Source organism: Gossypium hirsutum, chromosome D05 (assembly GCF_007990345.1).
Source record: "Gossypium hirsutum isolate 1008001.06 chromosome D05, Gossypium_hirsutum_v2.1, whole genome shotgun sequence".
Classification (NCBI taxonomy): domain Eukaryota; kingdom Viridiplantae; phylum Streptophyta; class Magnoliopsida; order Malvales; family Malvaceae; genus Gossypium; species Gossypium hirsutum.
In genome coordinates this window covers 60,864,952-60,883,824 of record NC_053441.1, presented here as the reverse complement: position 1 = coordinate 60,883,824, position 18,873 = coordinate 60,864,952, and the positions used below count along the sequence as shown (strand labels likewise).

General features: G+C 29.4%; 1 protein-coding gene and 1 pseudogene across 2 annotated transcripts; one reads left to right on the top strand and one right to left on the bottom strand.

Moving 5' to 3' along the window:
• Positions 1-6,304: 6,304 nt before the first annotated feature.
• LOC121216903 (CBS domain-containing protein CBSX5-like) lies at positions 6,305-7,789 on the top strand (annotated as a pseudogene).
• Positions 7,790-11,748: 3,959 nt separating this feature from the next.
• LOC107903556 (probable E3 ubiquitin-protein ligase HERC3) lies at positions 11,749-17,083 on the bottom strand. Of its 2 annotated transcripts, XM_016829638.2 has the most exons (7): positions 16,860-17,015; positions 16,120-16,518; positions 15,258-15,467; positions 14,149-14,259; positions 13,160-13,528; positions 12,966-13,073; positions 11,749-12,351 (listed from the first exon to the last, which is right to left on the bottom strand). In XM_016829638.2, the coding sequence occupies exons 2-7, from the start codon at positions 16,459-16,461 to the stop codon at positions 12,010-12,012; spliced, it is 1,482 nt and encodes a 493-aa protein (XP_016685127.1). In that variant the 5' UTR covers positions 16,462-16,518; positions 16,860-17,015; the 3' UTR covers positions 11,749-12,009. The 2 variants fall into 2 exon arrangements, with proteins under 2 accessions (XP_016685127.1, XP_016685126.1); XM_016829637.2 differs by having other exon boundaries at positions 16,120-17,083.
• Positions 17,084-18,873: the final 1,790 nt, after the last annotated feature.

Here is an 18,873-nt window from a genome sequence, read left to right as displayed (position 1 = left end):
TTATGAAAATGTGTATGGGATCAGAAGTTAATTAGATTATTAATCAATTGAAAAATAAAAGAGTTAAAATAAAATTATTTTATTAATTATTTTAATTTTAACTTTAAATAATGTAGCAAATGAATTTATTTGTAGTGAAATCAATTCAGGATTCACAATAATTTATTCTAAAAATGTGTATTAAATTTAATTTATTTAAAATGAAGTAATTGTAGTATAATACACTCAGTAAGTTAATTTAGTATCGCATTAATACCTAGAGAAAAAAATTTAATGACAAATTTGGTCACTAACGTTTGCATATTTTGTCAAAATGAGTCTTTTTTGGTCATCAACATTTTTTTTTTCAATCTGCTATTTTCTAATAGATTTAATGAAAGTACCGTTAAAAAAGTTAATAGGGATGATATGAAATTTCATATGTGGAATATTTTTAATGAGATGTAATTTATTACTTAGGTAATCCAATAAGATAATTATATGTGGAAAATAATAAATTAAATTAAATTAAAAATAATCCTTAATTTAAAGAAAATAAACGTAATTATCTAAAAAATTTAACTCAGTAGAAAAATTTATCAGTAAACAAACATACAAAAGATTGAAATTTTTTGAAAGAAAATAAAGATTGAAACCTTGAATTTATTCATTAAATCTGTTAGAAAAAGCAAATTAAACAAAGAACAAAGATTAATGGCCAAAAAGACTCAAAAAATATAATTAAGATCATTTTAATAAAACATTTAAACATTAGTATCCAACTTTATCATTAAACCTAAAATAATAATAATGGGGAATTCAACTCAGTCAATTTCTTTTAAATATAAGTTAGAAGTATTTGATCTGATATCTTAAACTAATCAATTATGATAAAGTTAAATTTCATAAATAATCAAATACCCATATGATTACAATTTAAAGATAAAGAATTTAAATGAATAACTATTAGTTGATAAGTTTTCATTAAAAAATTGAAATCCTCAGTGAAACTGGGGAACAATTCTAATATTAACAAAGGTAACCCCAACTTTTTTTAAGTTTTATCTATAATATTAGCTCCAATCAGAATCGATTAGTATAAGTATCAAATTAAATAAATAAGCTAAAGTTAATGATAATAATCAGAATAAAACTGGAGGAAAATAAATCAGTTATATGAAATGAGACTCAAACTTGAAATCTCAAAATATTAATACCTCAATCTTGGGCTTCATTAGTATAACTTCTCAGTTCTAATATTGAGTAATTTTATTCAATAAAACAAGCAAAACAAAAGTTATAGATTCTGATGAAGGAGACAATTGGTGACTTTAAGGATCAACTAGAGTTTTGATTTTAATTTTTATATATATATACCATTGCTATTACATAACATGACAATGATTATAGTCCACAAATATCATTATCTTCAAGAATAATTTAATAGAGGAGAGATACAAAATGACAATAACTACTACAATAAAGTTTTAAAAATTAATTAGAGATGCATCACTTTAATCAACTTCCTTACATTATAACCTCACCACCATCAAATTAACTAACGACAAACTCAGGCAAACAATTTCAACCAAAAAACACTTTTGCAAAAGCTAAAATTTTAGTGTTTTAACGTTATGGATTGTTGTTGGGGTGGAAATACACTTTTTTACCCCAAGCCCAAATATCTGGGTTTTGGAGTTAAAAGTGTAGTGAAAAGTGTTTTTTCATCCAAAGATAAAAAGTTAGGGTTCAGATGCTTTTGGTTTTTTACGTTCTTATTTATATTAATTATTTAAAATATATTTAAAAATTTGGATTAGTTTATATTTTATATATAATTATATTAAATTATTTAAATATTATTTATTATATTTAAAATTTTAAAATATTTCATGTATAATTAAATTTACAAATAATTAATTAATTATTAAAAAGTGTTTAAAATATATATTTTATGCATGATTATATTAGATTATTTAACTATTATCTAATTAATTTATTTTTAATTTTTAACATCATGTCTAAAATGAACATTTTAATTTCCCATTTCATTTTTTTATAACAATGCCAAAACTTTAAATTATCAATACATCCTTTTCACAACACTTTCTAAAAGCTTTTTTCAAAACCGAACTTTTAAAAATATTTCTCAACTGCAACAACAAAATCATGATTTAGTTTGAAAAGCTCATTATTTGTCATTGCTTTTGGTTTGAAATCATGATTTAAGTTGAATACTTTTCTACCTTAATACTATATCGAATCTAAATATTTTAAAAAAAATTAAATTAAAACCTTTATAGAAAACAAAATCGACTTCAACAAAAATTAAAACAAAACTAAAAAAATTAAACTAAAACTACATTACTTTTAAAAATAATAATAAATTTTTATTTTTTCAGAAACTATTTCCCAACAAATTTCTTTTTAAAAAAAACTAATTTTATTTTCGCTAAAAGAAAAATATCTCATAGGTGAAATGCTGAATGTCTTTACAAAAATGAGCATGACCATACCTTTTGCAAAGGAACATATCTTTTTTTGGGAATTAATTTATGCACTTTAATTGCTTATTTTTCACTAAAAAAGAATTTTGTTTTAATTTGAAAGTTAATATCAAAAGAATATATTTAACTTGATGCTATTAATTAGAAAATGTATATTAATCTATATTATATTTTAAGTGTTTGATTCACTGATTTATTTTTTAATTTAGTTGTGAAATTATTAAAAATTTATTATTTTTAAAAAGTAACTAATATTATTTTGAGAAAGTTTTATATATAATTTATAAATTTGGTTTTTATATCCATTTCTTAACTATATCATTCTAACCAAAGTCTTACTTGAATTTTATAGTATTTTTTATAATTTTATTACATAATATTTCACTTATATTCTGAGTATGACAAAATAAAAATATAAATGAGAATTGACCGATTAAATTATGAACAAAATGTTTCGGTACACTGCCAATAGAATTTTTAAACTGTACAAGTAAAGTTGGATGATAACAAATGTCTTATATAGTATAATAAAATATTAAAAAAATAAATATATAAAGAAAAAAAGACACGTGACAATTTTTTAACTGTGCTTGTAGAATTAAAAGATTTCACTACTAATGAAATACTAACCCTTAAATTATATGGTACTAATTACCACTAAAAAGACATTTTGATTTAAAATTTTGAAAATTACATAGCAAAAGAATATCTCTGGTGTCACTTATTATAGGTTCTGATTATTGTTCCTTTTAACACAACGTTTAGAACTATCCTTAGCCCCTCCCTAACCAATAAATAGGAAGATAATGTGCTTCAGCGCACTCGAACCCACATCTTCCTGCACTAACAATAATGTCCATGCCAATCGAATTAATACTCAATCAACTAAAATTCATAAATTGTACCCACAAAAATATAAATAGAAATTAATATTTCAAAATAAATGGTGCCTAAATACAATATTGGGTATTATTTTGTTACAATAGAGAAGTTTTTTTTCTTCTGCATTTTGGTCCCCAATCCCCAGTCTATGCACATGTTAATTTTAGTATTATATTTAATTATTGTTGTTTCAACTTAGAGTAAAAAGGAGCTGAATCACAATAATTAAAATTAATCAATGCCATCACATGTTTCACTCTCTTTCCTTCTTAAAGGATAACTTTTTGTAATTTATCTCTTATAAGCAATGGAATGAATAGATTCAATTAAATTAGGGTTCTTAAAAGCAAATTGTTACTACAAATTATTACAAAACCGCAAAATTAAAAGCATAAGCTTGGGGTAAAATGCCATAAATCAAAGACATTGGATAGACTACATCTAGTTTCTTTGTTGTAGGTGAAGTAATTCGATATGAAAAGGGGAAGTGGATTTTGAGGTATAATTGCTTTTTGAGGAAGTATTCGATCTTTATTGCTGAGTTACGTGGCATACTGGATAGTCTACTTCTACTTCGAAAATAAAGTTATGATGAGGTTACCATCCAATCCGATAATCTTGAGGTTGTTGAAGCTATTTGTGACAATAAACTTGAATGCTCAAATTCTACACTAGTTAGAAGAATTCAATAGATTTTATCAAATGAAGAGAAATGGTTTTTGAGATACATTCTTATAGAGTCTAATAAGGTAGTGGATGCAATAGTAAAAATAATTTTTTCGAATGATGAAGACTTGCATATGTTTAACGACCCTCGTGTGGTTATTCAAGAAGCTTTAATATGATTAAGTCTATATAATCATTTACTTATTTTAATTATTTTACGAGCAAAAAGAAAAAGACATTGTACCTTTTTTCTTTATATATTTCAATTATTTTTTATTTTTAGCTTAAAATAAAATATTAATTCATCTCTTTTTGTACCCTCTAATTAAGAAAATAGTTCATAAATTAAGCATGGACGATGTAGGAACAACATGCCCAATGCTTAAATTTGCAATAAAAGCAGACATTACACTTCTTTTATATATATTTCAATTTTTTTAAAATTTTTAGCTTGAAATAAAATATTAATTTCATCTCTCTCTCTCTCTCTCTCTCTTTCTTTCTCTAATTAGGAAAAAGACTTCAAAAATTAAGCAAGGATGATGCAAAAACAAATGAGCCATGCATAAATTTGGAATAAAAAGAATTATAAGAAGGGAAGCATATTTTATTCAAAGTTGTAGATTAATTAGTGATAAGTAATTGCTGCAATTTGAGAAGAGATAAACACATTTGACCAATTAACCAGATTCGATAACTCATCATAAATTAGTAATTTATTGTTAATAAAAAATTATGGTTGTAAAATTAGTAATTATTTAGTTCAGGAATCCTTAATGTTTATCTATTTTGTCATTTTAGTACTAATTCTTTTTTTTTTTGAAATTACTTTGACCTCAACATTCAAATTTTGGTTAAATTGTTTTTTTGCTGGGTAGAAAAGCTAACAAAATTGTTAATTTTTTAACCGTACTAATGTGCTAGCCCGCATGATAGTCTACATGTATTTCGTTGTCGATGTTGATAATTTTATTTAAAAAATATGAAGCTTTTTTAAATTTGTTGAATTTTTATTTTTATTAGGTACACATGGAATGTCATATATATGAGTTATTACATCAATGTCGTTAAACCTTTAACAGTTCAGTTAACTTTTCCATTTAAAAAAAGGTAATTTAACTCAAATTTAAAGGTTGAGAGCTAAAGTGATAAAAGAAAAAGAATTAAGACCCAAATGACAAATTAGATAAACGTTAGGGGTTGTATTTATAATTGTGGAGTTAGTTTATTTGATAACCAAGTTTTGATACATTCGACTTAATCAATTTAATTGATACATTCGATTTAACCGACGGTAAATTATATTAAAATACATTACTAATAAATTTATTATCAATTTTTAGGGAAAAATATAGAATATATATATAATTCGATTTGAACCAATTCTCATAAATTATTAATATAATTATTGATATAACATTATTTTATATATTTATATATTGCATATACAAATAATTATATTTAACCTATATAAAAATAAATTGATGTATTTTTTTAAATATATATGATTGAATCAAAATTAGAATTTCACATATACATTTGAACCACAATTAAAGTTTCATGTGTATAATTACTCTAAATTAAAATTTACTTATCAAATTATATATTAAATCAAAATTTATGTATAATTTTAATATTTATCTCTAAATTTTAAAATTAATATATGAAACATAAATATAAAAAGCTTCCATTGTAAGAACTTAATGATGTCCATAAGGAAATGATAATTACCATAATGTAAACCTAACCTGTACTATAAAATGTAAATTTACACATTTGAAGATGACCTAAAAATAGGAAAAAGTAAAATGAATATCTCTTGCATTTTATTTTATTTAGTCAGAAAAGAGTAAATTAATTTACATATATTAAATTAAAAAATAAATTAATTATTTTTATTAAAAATTAATGTGATTAGTAGAATGATTAAATAGTGGTACATGACATGCTACGTGCATTTTATGTTAATATACAAAAATTAATTTTTAATAATAAAAATAAATAATTTTTTTAACAGAAAGATCAATCTACTCTTTAATATAATATATATAAACTAATATATTTAATTTTTTAAATAAATAAAACATGATATAATTTAATTTCTAATACAAGAATTACATAATACTTTTACCTATGGCAACTGTAGTAAATTATAAAACAAAATAACTTGGACCCACATTTTCTCTTTTGCCCTTCCCCTTCCCCTTCCCCTTCCCCTTCCCCCTCCATTTTACAAATCACCTCTCTTATATATAACCCCCTACACAATCTCCAGTTTCACCATCTTTCTTTCAAAAACCAGCAAAAGAAAGAAAGAAGAAGCATCCCTTTATACCCCACTTTAAGTTACTCAAAATTTCCGTACTTTTATTTTTTGCATGGCAGTAAGTCTATTGTCACATGAGTTGTCTGACCTGTGTCTTGGGAAGCCAGCACTAAGGTCACTTTCCATCACATCCACCATTGCTGAAGCTCTTGAGGTCTTGAAAACCTCTGATGACAACTTTGTTAGTATCTGGAATTGTGATGATGTTGAGTGTTGTAGTAGATGTGTAGGCAAAGTTTGCATTGTGGATGTGATTTGTTATCTTTGCAAAGATGAAAATTTGGTATCACCTTCAATTGCTTTGAAACAACCAGTTTCTGTACTTTTACCTAAGATCCCTGGTCTTATTATCCATGTGGAACCATCTTGCAGGTATATTTATATACACACATGATTTCTAGCTTTTTTTTCTTCAATGTTTTATTTAAGTTTTGTTTTATCAATTTTCATAATTTTCAGCTTGTTAGAAGCAATTGATCTTATACTTGAAGGAGCACAAAACCTTGTGGTACCAATCAAAACCAAGGTGTTCAACAACAAGAGATCAAAACAGCAACAGAAGCCATTTTGTTGGTTAACACAAGAAGATATTATCAGATTCTTATTAAGCTCCATTGGTCTTTTTCCCCAATCTCTTCTTTCTCCATTGACACACTTAACATAATCAGCCCCAATACCCTCACCATTGAGTATCACTCACCTGCCTCAGCTGCCATTGGAGCTATCTCTAGAGCTTTGGTGGAACAAACCTCAGTGGCTGTTGTTGACAGTGAGAGGACCCTAATAGGAGAGATTTCACCTTTCACTTTAGCCTGTTGTGATGAGACAGTGGCTGCAGCACTCAAGACCTTGTCATCTATGGACTTAATGGCTTACATTGACTGTGGAGGTCCACCAGAAGAGCTTGTCAAGGTTGTTTCAGCAAAGTTAAAAGAGAAAAACATGAATGGGATGCTTCAACATTTCACAGTTTCAATGTCTTGTGGTGGGTTTTCATCATCATCTTCATCAGATGAGGAATATTCATCATCTTCAATGGCGGTTCAAGTTTCACCATTTCCAAGGCCTGGAAGGATAAGTAGATCAATGAGTTATTCAGCCAGGATGGTAAGGAGATCAGAGGCAATTGTTTGTCATCCAAAGAGTTCACTAGTTGCAGTGATGATTCAAGCTATTGCTCATAGGGTGAACTATGTTTGGGTTATAGAAGAAGATTGTAGCTTGGTTGGGATTGTTACTTTTTCTGATATGTTAAAAGTTGTCCGGGAAAGTTTTGAAACCATGGCCTGAAAAGGAAAATGAGATGAGAAAGTTTTTTTGTTTTTTTAATAATTTTTGGTTGATCATCTCTGTCGATGCTAACAATGCTGAGAGAACTCAGTTGAGGCTGGTAGGAGAAGAATAAAAAAATGAAAAAGATTTGTGTGAATATTGGAATTTTTTGTTTTGTTTGTTACTGTCATGTGAGAATTGAGATGATTTGGAGTTTGGTATTTCATTTCTGATAGTATATTTATATATATTTGTGAGCTTATCTCATCTTTTCTCTTTCTTTTTTAAGATTATATCAAACAACAAAAAGCAAAATGCAAAAGGATTTAGCCTTTTATTTCATGATTCTGGTTAAGAGATTCTTCCCCGTAGGAATTTAAAATCTCAAATTACATTGTACTCTTAAAAAAATATTAATTCGAATCTTAAAAATTATATTATTGAAAAAATAATTATAAATTTTGAACATTAGTTATAAATACGAAAATAAAAGATATTAAGAAGGTGGAGTTGAATTTAAAGAAGGCCACCCCTTACTAATTACGAACTGATCATAAATGGATCGAACTCTCGACTATTAATTAAATAAATAAACTCTTATCATTTTACTTGATTTCGTGATTATTACAACAATATTTAATGAATATCAACATTTACATTTACTTTAAACTTTGAAATCTAACATGTGAACACAAATGGAGTTGCTTTTATCCAGTTTGAAATCATTTTAATGATATTGAAGTTGTTCATGATGACAGTTCATGATGTTGCCAGCAGTATTGTCTAAACGACAGTGAATATATATATATATATACTGGCCTTTAAGAAGCAGCTTTTGAGCTTGCAGTATGGGGGGGTTGGCATGGATTCAGATTAAGCTTCAAACAAATGAGATGTGTGAATGCCTGGGAAAGTGGAAAAAAAAGAGGGCATCTTCCCATTCATTGTGGGGTTTGACAATGACATTTGTTGAAAAAAAAAAGTGAAAGGTGATCTTAAACTCATCTGTAATCTTAAATTCAAATTTTTAATTTTTAAATTTTAAATTAAAAAATTATTAATATTTATTTAATGATAAAATATTATATTATTATTATTTTGATGAATTACAATAACAGGATAAAACTCAAACAACCAACACGATTAATATGACTCAAACTCAAGGCACACTTAAAGCGATGAACACTTTTAACTATCAGGTCATCACATAAAATTTAATATTATATTATTATTCATCGATAATATATAAAACCGATACATTAATATGGATCGGATATTATTTTTAAAAAAAATTATATATATTATACTTGGAGGAAAGTAAGATACCCACAATAATGATAGTGGTAATTCACACCCAACCCTGTTAACCATGACTCAATTGAACTTGGAATTGGATTCTAGGGGAAATTTCGATATTTAATAGGTTTGAGTTGGAATTTTAACATGTGATTTCTTGCAGAATTTGTCTATAAATTAAGTGATGGCCTATTTTTTTTTTTAAAAATTAATCTTACCTTGCAACCCATTTTATTAAAGAAAAAAATTAATGGTTATATTAGATTATAAGATATGAAATGATAAATTTGAGATAATAGAAATTACTAATCATCTCTATATATTTTTAGATTTTAAAAATATAACAAAACTCTTAGAATAATATTTGTTATTATGTAAAAATAATAAATTTTCAATAATTTTATAATTGAATTGATCTGATAGGTAAAAAATTGAATCAAATTCTTAAATAAAAATAGTTTAAACAAATATTATTATAAATAAATTTTAATTTTTTATTATTAAATAATAATAAGGATAAATTTACAAAATTTTGGTCGAAATCCCCTATCCATGAAAAAGTATATTTTCTTTATTTAATGATCTTACAATAGAATAATATTCTTGGTACCAACCAGAAGTCAGCACAATTTGATTCCAACTAGCATAATATTTGTACCAACTAACTTAAATACATTACATATGAGATTTTTTTTATACTTTTCATGTCTCTTTTATAGTTTATGTTCAAAATTTGTGACAGTTGTCTCCAAAATTCGAATCATGTTCTTTCCTTGAGAATGCAACATGCCTTTAGATCTTATAATGTTATAAATAATCATTGGATATATATGATTATTATGTGTACATTAAATGTCGAGTTTTTTAATTAGCATAATAACAAATTAAATCCTTAATGTTTACATATTTTATTGCATTTACTTTTCTGAGTTAAATTTGATTCTCAACCTTTTAATAAAAGTCGAATTTGACCATCATTTTTAATGAAAATGCCGACTAAAACGTTAAGCTTTTAATGAAAATATCAACTAAAATGTTAAATTTTTAAACATAGCAACCCACATGGTAATTTATGTGTACCTCATGCTAATTTTTTATGAACTTTTTATAATTTAGTTTTATTTTTTAATATTTTCATAATTTTTAAATTATTTGTTGACGTGTCATATAAGACAAATAATATCATATCGAATTAAATTACACATGGACTGTCATACGAGTCACCAAACCAACATCGTTAAAAAATTAATGTTTTAATCGGTCATTTAAAAAAGTGATTTGAATCCTTTCAAAAAATTAATGGTCAAATTTAACTAAAAAATAGTTAATTTGAAAAAAAAATGTATCGATAGAAAACTAAATTTATCATTATGCATTTTTAATTTTAGAAGGAAAATGGTTTATTTATTTCCTATTTTAAAAATCTCTTTTTTTGGCAGGTGTAAAATAAACACCTATGGAGCAGTCAGTGATCAGCAGAAACAATAAGAGACAACTAAAATGAGGCTAAAAATGTTGAAAGATGAAACAAATATCTCCACTGTTTTAAGATGGGAATTATGTCTTAATCTACTTTCCACGGACAGCAGTCTTGTATCATCGTCGGATGGGGACATCGGTGGCTCGTGACCGTCCCAGCTCGAGATTCACATAGCATGTGAATGACGGTGCCATCGATTTATGGTGGTCCTAAAGAAGTAGGTGAATTATCACAATCTAAAGGCAATATAACTGTGTCTCTTCTCAGGTTTTAGATATATCTTTTGTTCCTCGTTCAAACATATGACCTGGAACAACGAGCAGTATGGTATATATATTATACACCCACAATGGACACTCACTTCAGAAACCGGATAAGCAATTAATGAGTTAATCAGTAACAGTTTCAAAGATGGTGATTTCGAGGTTGAATCTACAAATCATATGCTACCATTTGACACTTCTCTAGGGTTCATCAATCTAACAAGCTTTTTTTACGCAAGATATCTTACTGTCAGATTTTGTAAGATATAAAAGATGACGACAATCATCTTCCAACTAATACATATACCTGTTGGTCAATATATTTCGTTCTTTCTTTCTTTACAATCTGTCTCCGGAAGAAAGGGAAATGGTGGGGGAGAACGTAACAATTTTTTTTTTAATTAGATTGACAGTTGAATTTTTAATCTGATTGATTCATCCTATTCAAATCAAATAAATTATTATAAAATTATAAAATCTAATTTAACTAGTTCATACCAGTTTATAATTTGTAGATCAACGATTTTTTACCTCTTTCTAAACTGGAACCCAATCAATTTCCAGTCTAGTCGATTGAGACAACATTGGAAAATAATAGTGCCATGTCTTGCAAAGCCTAGTCTTATCAATCCAACTGGTGGGGCCTTTTTTTTTCTTTCTTTTGTCATGCAGAAAATATTATGAATATGAAAAGGATAGCTAACAGGTATACTCTCTTTTTTTTTCCTCCTTACTTTGTAATATATTAGGATGATCGTACCATCATATCAAATTTGCATGTGAACACAAAATGAGAACACAAGGGTATGAAAATGACTATGCATGAATCAAACAACCTGGTTTTGGTTGTTTTGTTTCATACAGAACCAAAATTTAATCAGGACATAGTAAAAAACTGAATATATATAGTCAATATACCAAGCAAAATTGAGATTAAATTTTCAAAATCATATATAGAAATAAGAACTGAAGCAATTTAAGTATGCATGGAAGATTCACAATTGTATTCACCATAAATCTTGAGTTCATACCGGAGAGTTATGATGATTTGCAGATTGAAAGAGAAGAATAGGGCAATAAAGAACAAAGCAATCTTCTGAACTCGAATAAGTAAAACTTAACAACAAACATGGATAGAAGCAGGGGAAAAGCAACTATCACGGCCTACATATGCAACTTTATAAAATATAACAGTCAGCATCCAGAATGCGGAGTTAAAAATTCATATAATTCTACAAGAATTTTAATGAGGGGGGATAAACGGTGTTTCACCTCTCGAGTAGGAACACAAGACGGTCGTCACTGATCTCCATAAAAGCAGATGCAATTCATTGCATTTCATCTGCTTTCTGAAAGCAGAGTTGCTTCGTCTTCCATTTCATGAATAAAAATCTCTGTAGGTTCAAGGCAACCTCTCAGTGTGTCATGACCAAGTTGTGCTCGTTCGTTGTCTCCAAACCCGAACATCCTCCCCCGATGAGTTACCACCACAGTGTGGTACAGACCTGTGCTAACCTGTGAAACACGGTGATCTCTCAAGCAATCAACGAGTCTAGGTCTCATAATTTTGTCAGATACGCCCCTGTCTGGGAAACCCAAGCTGCCAAATCCCATCCACCCAAAGCCATAGACAGCACCACCATCAACAAGAACAAATGTTTTCCTCTTTCTTGCACAAACCTACATCAAATGGTAACCCTCATCATTCTTCTTTTCTGCTATTACTAAATCTAAGAGTCCAACACTCTACTAACTAACCCCCGGCCACAGCTATTGGTAAATCAACTGGATTCTTTTTGTGACAAATATAGTCATGAATAGAGATGCATGCATACTGAAAGCTGGAGGTTACAAGCATCCATCTTAGCTTCAATACGCTTCAAGGCATGTCAGCAAGCTTTTCGATACACTCACAATTAAATATTATCAGCACATAGAATAGAAGTTCAACTCTTGAACTCATTAAGAGAACAGTGTGCTTGAGTTTGATATGGGTCATCTTCGCAAGTAGAATTAAATAGTATATTCTGATTCACTCAAACACATTAAAGCCTCGTTTGGTTATCAGTACAAATTTAAGCTTGAAATTGGAAGGATGAGTAAACCCTAGTTAAAAAAAATGACCTCTCAAAATAAAAGATTTTCCTTCCCTTTCCTGAAAATAAGTCATGTGAGTGGCTAAAAATTACCAAGTGAGATTAATTTATTGCTAACTCATGTACTAATACGTGTTGAAAAAATAATGCTCCTACCAAATGAAGCATAAAAATGTTATAAGGACGGAGAAAATTAACCTGCACAGCAAGCTGACCCTTAAGGCTAATCAAGTGTTCAGGAAGAGTCTTATCGATCTCATCTCCATGGCCTAATTCACCACAGTAACCTTTTCCCCAGGTATAAACCTGCAAAAAGCATGGAAAATTGTAAAACCATAAAAAAGAGAGCATAATAAACAACCACAAAGTTCAACTCCAATGGAGAGACTCACATATCCACTCGAATCAACTGCCACAACATGCTCATCACCAGCAGAGACACGAAGAACATGAATACCCTTTCTCTTAAATGTCTGGATTGCACGTGGCTGGAATTCATTTTGCTGCTCCCCATGGCCAAGGCAAAAATTAGAACCAGAACCAAATGAGTAGACTACTCCATTGTCAGTTACAGTTAAAACATAGCTTGGGCCAGCAGCAATCTGAACTACAGAGCCAACTCTCTCAAGCAGTTCAACCATTTTGGGGGTTGGTCGGTCTTGAGTGTCACCATGACCCAACTGCCCATGTGTGTTAGTTCCACATGTATAAACAAGCCCTTGTCTTGTAAGAAACACAGTAAAATTCAGTCCAGCAGCAACCTGAAACCATGATAAAAGAAGAAGCGGCAACTTCTTACTAAATTCTTGCCATGAGAATAATAACAGTCAATCTTCAAAATCCACTCTTTAGGTTATACTAAATTTTTGCTTTATTGCAAAAGCTCTCTCTGCTCTGACCTTGAACATTAAATGAAGTCTTTATCTATCACAAACAACATGATTTTTGATGGCTTAAACCTTTATCACCAACAAACATAAACAGCATTTTAACAAAATACTGCATACTGACTTCTTCTAAACAAAATGCAAATCTAAGCATCATACTTGACAGGATTCATGAAAATAATCAGTGTATGAAGCTCAATAGTTATAATGATGACAGCAAACATCGGCATGGTAGCAATAACGTTAGGCTATTATGGTGAAAACTTTTACTATCTCCTCCTCAAAATGACGCAGGGAAAGATAATGAAGATGACAGAGCATCAATGATAGAAGCAACAACAAAATACAACCAATATTGATAAGATACTAATACTAACATAGAAAGAAGTTTAAGAACCACTTATTGTAGAACCTATAGTACAAGCTGCTAAAACTCTCGAGCAAAACTATTATTTACATGTTACGCTATACGATGAGGGTGATATACACTACACCTGTTTACAAGGAATCCCCTTCATTGCTTCAACAAGCCTTGGTCTAAAGATGGGGCGGCCTGTATCTCTATGGCCACAACAAAAGGATGAATTGTCTCCACATGTGAAAACCTGCATAAGTATTGGTGCCACTATGAATATGGAAACCACTTGGTATACTGATCACCTACATCCTTAAATGTTGAAACGATAAGCATGAATTCACAAAATTGTGACCACAAAGTAAAGTGGGTGAAAAACATATAAAATTAGCCAAAACTATGGAAGTTTATATACATTGAAAGGCTAGGATCAGTAAATCATAATCAACTGAGGCATCTCTAATATGAGAAAATAGGTTTATAGTTCTGTATAACACTCAAGTATCATGAGCTTGGTTCATCATGTAAAGCAGATTAGAACTCACCTGAGTTCATCATGCCAAGACAGATTAAAACTCACCTGAGCTCATTCAACAAAGCTTTGGAGTTTGGCTCAAGTATGCCAATTTCAAGCTTTTCACCAGAGCAAACCAAGTTCAACCAAAGGCCTGCTCAACTAATCAGGCATCAGAGCCATCAGTGCAGGCTCGTAGATGGCTATGCATACTCTAAAAGAGCTAAATATAACCAAATCAGACTTGTAAATTTATACATTCTGCTTTCTAGGCTAGGTTCAGCTTGTTTCTGCCTGAATTTAATATATGAAGTCCACGCAGAGGTTGCAACCGCTATGAACCCTTCCCATAGGGTTCACATTTTCATAAACTTATTACCAAATCCAGCCGAATCAAGATACTAGGAATTGATCTATCCAGCAATGAATAGACTAAAAGGTTGCCCATGTTAAGCAATAAGAAACATAGCTGTTAAGAATATTTGACGTTATCACAAATTCACAGTATATTATGTTATCATCATTTCCAGTCATGAAATATTTGACTTTCTCAGAGGTAGTGGCTGGATCAAACATTCAAAACCACATCAAGCACTAACATCCGTATGCAATTACAAAGAATTGACATCAGCTGCTAGGGAAAGAATATATGTGGCTCGTTTACGAAATGTACCCTGTGTATGCTATTGGCCAACTGAAAAACATGGCAAACTGAATAAAGGTGAGTAACAAACCTCTCCAGACTGCAAAACAAATGCAGCATGATTCTGAGAGGCCGACACCTGGATCACATTAGCTAGAGAAGGGAAGTTAATCCTCGTAAATGCTACACACTGTGTTGTTTCAGGACCATGTCCAAGGACACCACACAAACTGGAACCACAAGAGTACACTGATGAATTCCTAATTAGCAATGTGTGATACCTTCCAGTTGTTATCTGCATCTGGTAAATCAAACTTGATAATAAGTGTTGAGCAACCAGAACTCATTTAATGGCAATATAAGATATATAAGAGATGGAGACAGAAACATAAGAGATTTGAAAGATGCAATCAAGTATCAACATGAAAAAAAAAAGAAACAAACCTCTTTGTGTAGCAAAAAATGAATGATAAGGAACCATCAAACAACTAATTACTAAAGCCAGCAAAAATGCAACCAAACTAAATACCGAATAATCCACAGTGAAAGCAGGTAGAGTTCAGCCAAATTTCAACTTAAGTTGTAATTTAAGCATTTAAACAATTGTTGCTTCTATCACTTACTTTCTGCTATTTCCTTCATGTTGCCCCGGAAATTGCTTTAAATCATCTATGCTAACCAGTTAAATCATAATTCTCCATATAAAACTAAAAACCAGGCATTTTAATATTCACAAAAACTGAATGTAACTTTAAATTCCTTCAGAACTAGTATTTCTATTTATATCCGAACACACCAAAAAGAGCAAACCATAAGAAACCAAACAGAAACTAAATCCCAACTAACTTCTGAGCCATTTCTCAAGTTAACAGGCAAAAGTACAAAAAATTATTAATTCTAAAAGCAAAATGATCAAAATTAATATATTAAAAAAAAGAAAAAGAAATAGTTACATTGCCTGCAGAGGTTTGGACCATGTCCGACAATTGCTCTACTGATTGCAAAAACCTCAAAAGTCGCTTCCAATTCCCATCACACCGTTCAAAAATGTCCCTTTGACTACTACAATTCATCCCTATATATATCCCATTCGTCATGCACAATTGAAACGCGGCTAAATCAACCAGCGACCTGCATTTCGTGGGACAAACATCGTGACACCCTCCGAATGTTCTCGAAGTCAGCTCCAGCGACACTAGGTCAACGGCACTTAACCGTTTACCGGACGTTAAAATTTCCAAAATTAGATGCGACGGTAGATCGTCAATCGAAAATAACCTACTCCGATCAGCCATTGAAAATTTTTTGATTTTCTTTTAACTGGAAATGTAACGGATTTAGGGTTTCGATTTCTAAGAAAAAGAAACAAGAGAAAAAGAAAAATTATCAAATTTGAGGCGAAATCTTAAGCAATTAAAACAAATTATAAAGAAAGCATCGGAAGGAAGGAGAATTGAGAAATTCAATTGCGATTGATGCTTTGATTGGAAACTAATCATCAGATGGGATGGATCGGATCACTAGATCACCGTTGATTTTCGTTGTTAAGAGAATGAGAAATTCAGAATTTTTTTAAATTAATCTGCATAAAATGGATTTAAAAAACAAAGGATTACCAGAATTTCAAAAGTTTGAGATTGGATTGAAGAAAGAAACAATTAAAGAAAAAAAATCAGTGAAGATCGATCACTACCAAAAGAAGGATTCTTCCTTTCTTGCTTTTTCTTTTTCTTTTTCTTTTTCCACCGAAAAATTGGAAGTGGAAAATTGAGCTGAAAAGTACGTTATTTGTAAAATAATTAAATTAAAAAATGAAAAAGGATATGTAAATAAAGGCATGAAGGAAAAGATACTGCCAACCAAGGTTTTCCGCATTGAATCTTATAGTAGCGGTTTTTTTTTTTTTGCTTAATCATTAAAAAATCTAAAAATAAGCATAATCGGTTCATTTTATAAACAATAATAGTAACTATCAAGTAAACTCGATTTATTTAAATCAAATTTATTTGGATCAAGTTAATTCAAAATATTATTTAAATAAAAATTAAAATTTATATACATATTTTGTCTCCATTAATTCGATTTTTATATGACTTTTCTTATGTTATGGTTATAATTGGTGGGAACATTATAAAAATGATTTTATGTTCTTAAATTAGACAAAACGTAGTTGTAAGCCTGTTTCTTAGCTTGATACATAAGGGGACGGCATATTAAAATCTAAAAATTTGTTTGATACAATCAATCCTAAGATAACCATGTGAAGAGAATCAATAACATCTCAACACGGATGAGAAAGTTTTTTCTTTCAGTTGACGTGTCGAACGAGGATTGGCTAACTGACGCCAAAACCGGTGGAGCTGGGTATTTGTTTTCTGGTTTACAGCACAAAATCTACGAATCGGAAGCTTTGGTCCGTTTTTGTGTTTCGTCGTGGATTTCCACTACCTGTCGCTCTCCCCTTCTATTTTGTCCGAATATTGATTGACACGTGAAGTCCTAAAAACTTGCCACGTGGAAACCACAACTCCATTATTTTAAATATTTTATATAAATTTTAAAATTAGCTATTTATTAGGTTTTTAATTTTTTTTATGTTGATTTTATAGTTTGTATTGAAAGTTTGTGGTTGTCTAATGTGGTTTTTAACAGTTGAAGTAATTGAGGGAGCAAATATAAAATAATTTATGCAAAAGAAATGAGGGATTAAATTGAATAGAAGATAAAATTAGCTTGAATGTTTAAAGAAGCAATAATACCAAAGCTTTAAGAAAGCTATCAATTCATTTAATTGTTTCTAACTCACGTACATATAATGAAAAGTTTACGGCATTTTCCTTTAAATTTTAATATTATTATCCTGAAAAAAATCAAATCAAACATGATACGTTAAAATTTAAGATGAAAATATTGAAATGACAATAAATTGTAGGAAAAGGATACAACTAACATGATATACCAGTTTCATATAATCCTTTTTCATTTATACTTTCCCTAAGTCCGCTCAATGCAAGTCTATTTATACATATATTATTGTTTTAATTAATGTATAAGTTTAGATAATGATGGATGATGATAAGTTTGATTTTTTTTCTAGAGACAATGAGAAGGATCGGGAGCGAGAGAGAAAAAAGTTAGGTTGTCTCTTGCTGCATCAAGAGATGGTAATGGATCCCAAACTGAAAGCATATTTAATGGTCGATAGTCATGTGTCATGATTGCCAGCTTAATTTGTATCACAGTGTCTTACTAATTCACACGTCCTGCTCCTATAATATAAGCCACGGTCAAGTGTGCTTTTGGCATACCTCATTGTTCGATGAACAACTTCTAAATGAGGTTTCTTTGGCTTCTACATAAAGTGACTAACTATTCCAATTGTAAAGGCTATATTCAGTAGCATTAATTTAATTTTCCTTCAACTACACAAAGTTTGGCATTCGTCTCCATTGGTGTTGAAATCGACATCCAATTCTACATCTCGCATTTTGTTAAGATATCTTGTATATATTTTTGTTGACATAGGAATAGACCTTTCTTGGTTCATTCTATCTTAAGCCTTAAAAATTAAATAAAATTATAAAAATTATAAAAATAAATTAATTTTATAAAATTTCATAAAAATTAATCTTCTCATTTTGATTAAATTATTTAACTAATATAACTTGTGAAAATTAAAAATGAGAGGAAAAAGTATTAAAAAAATT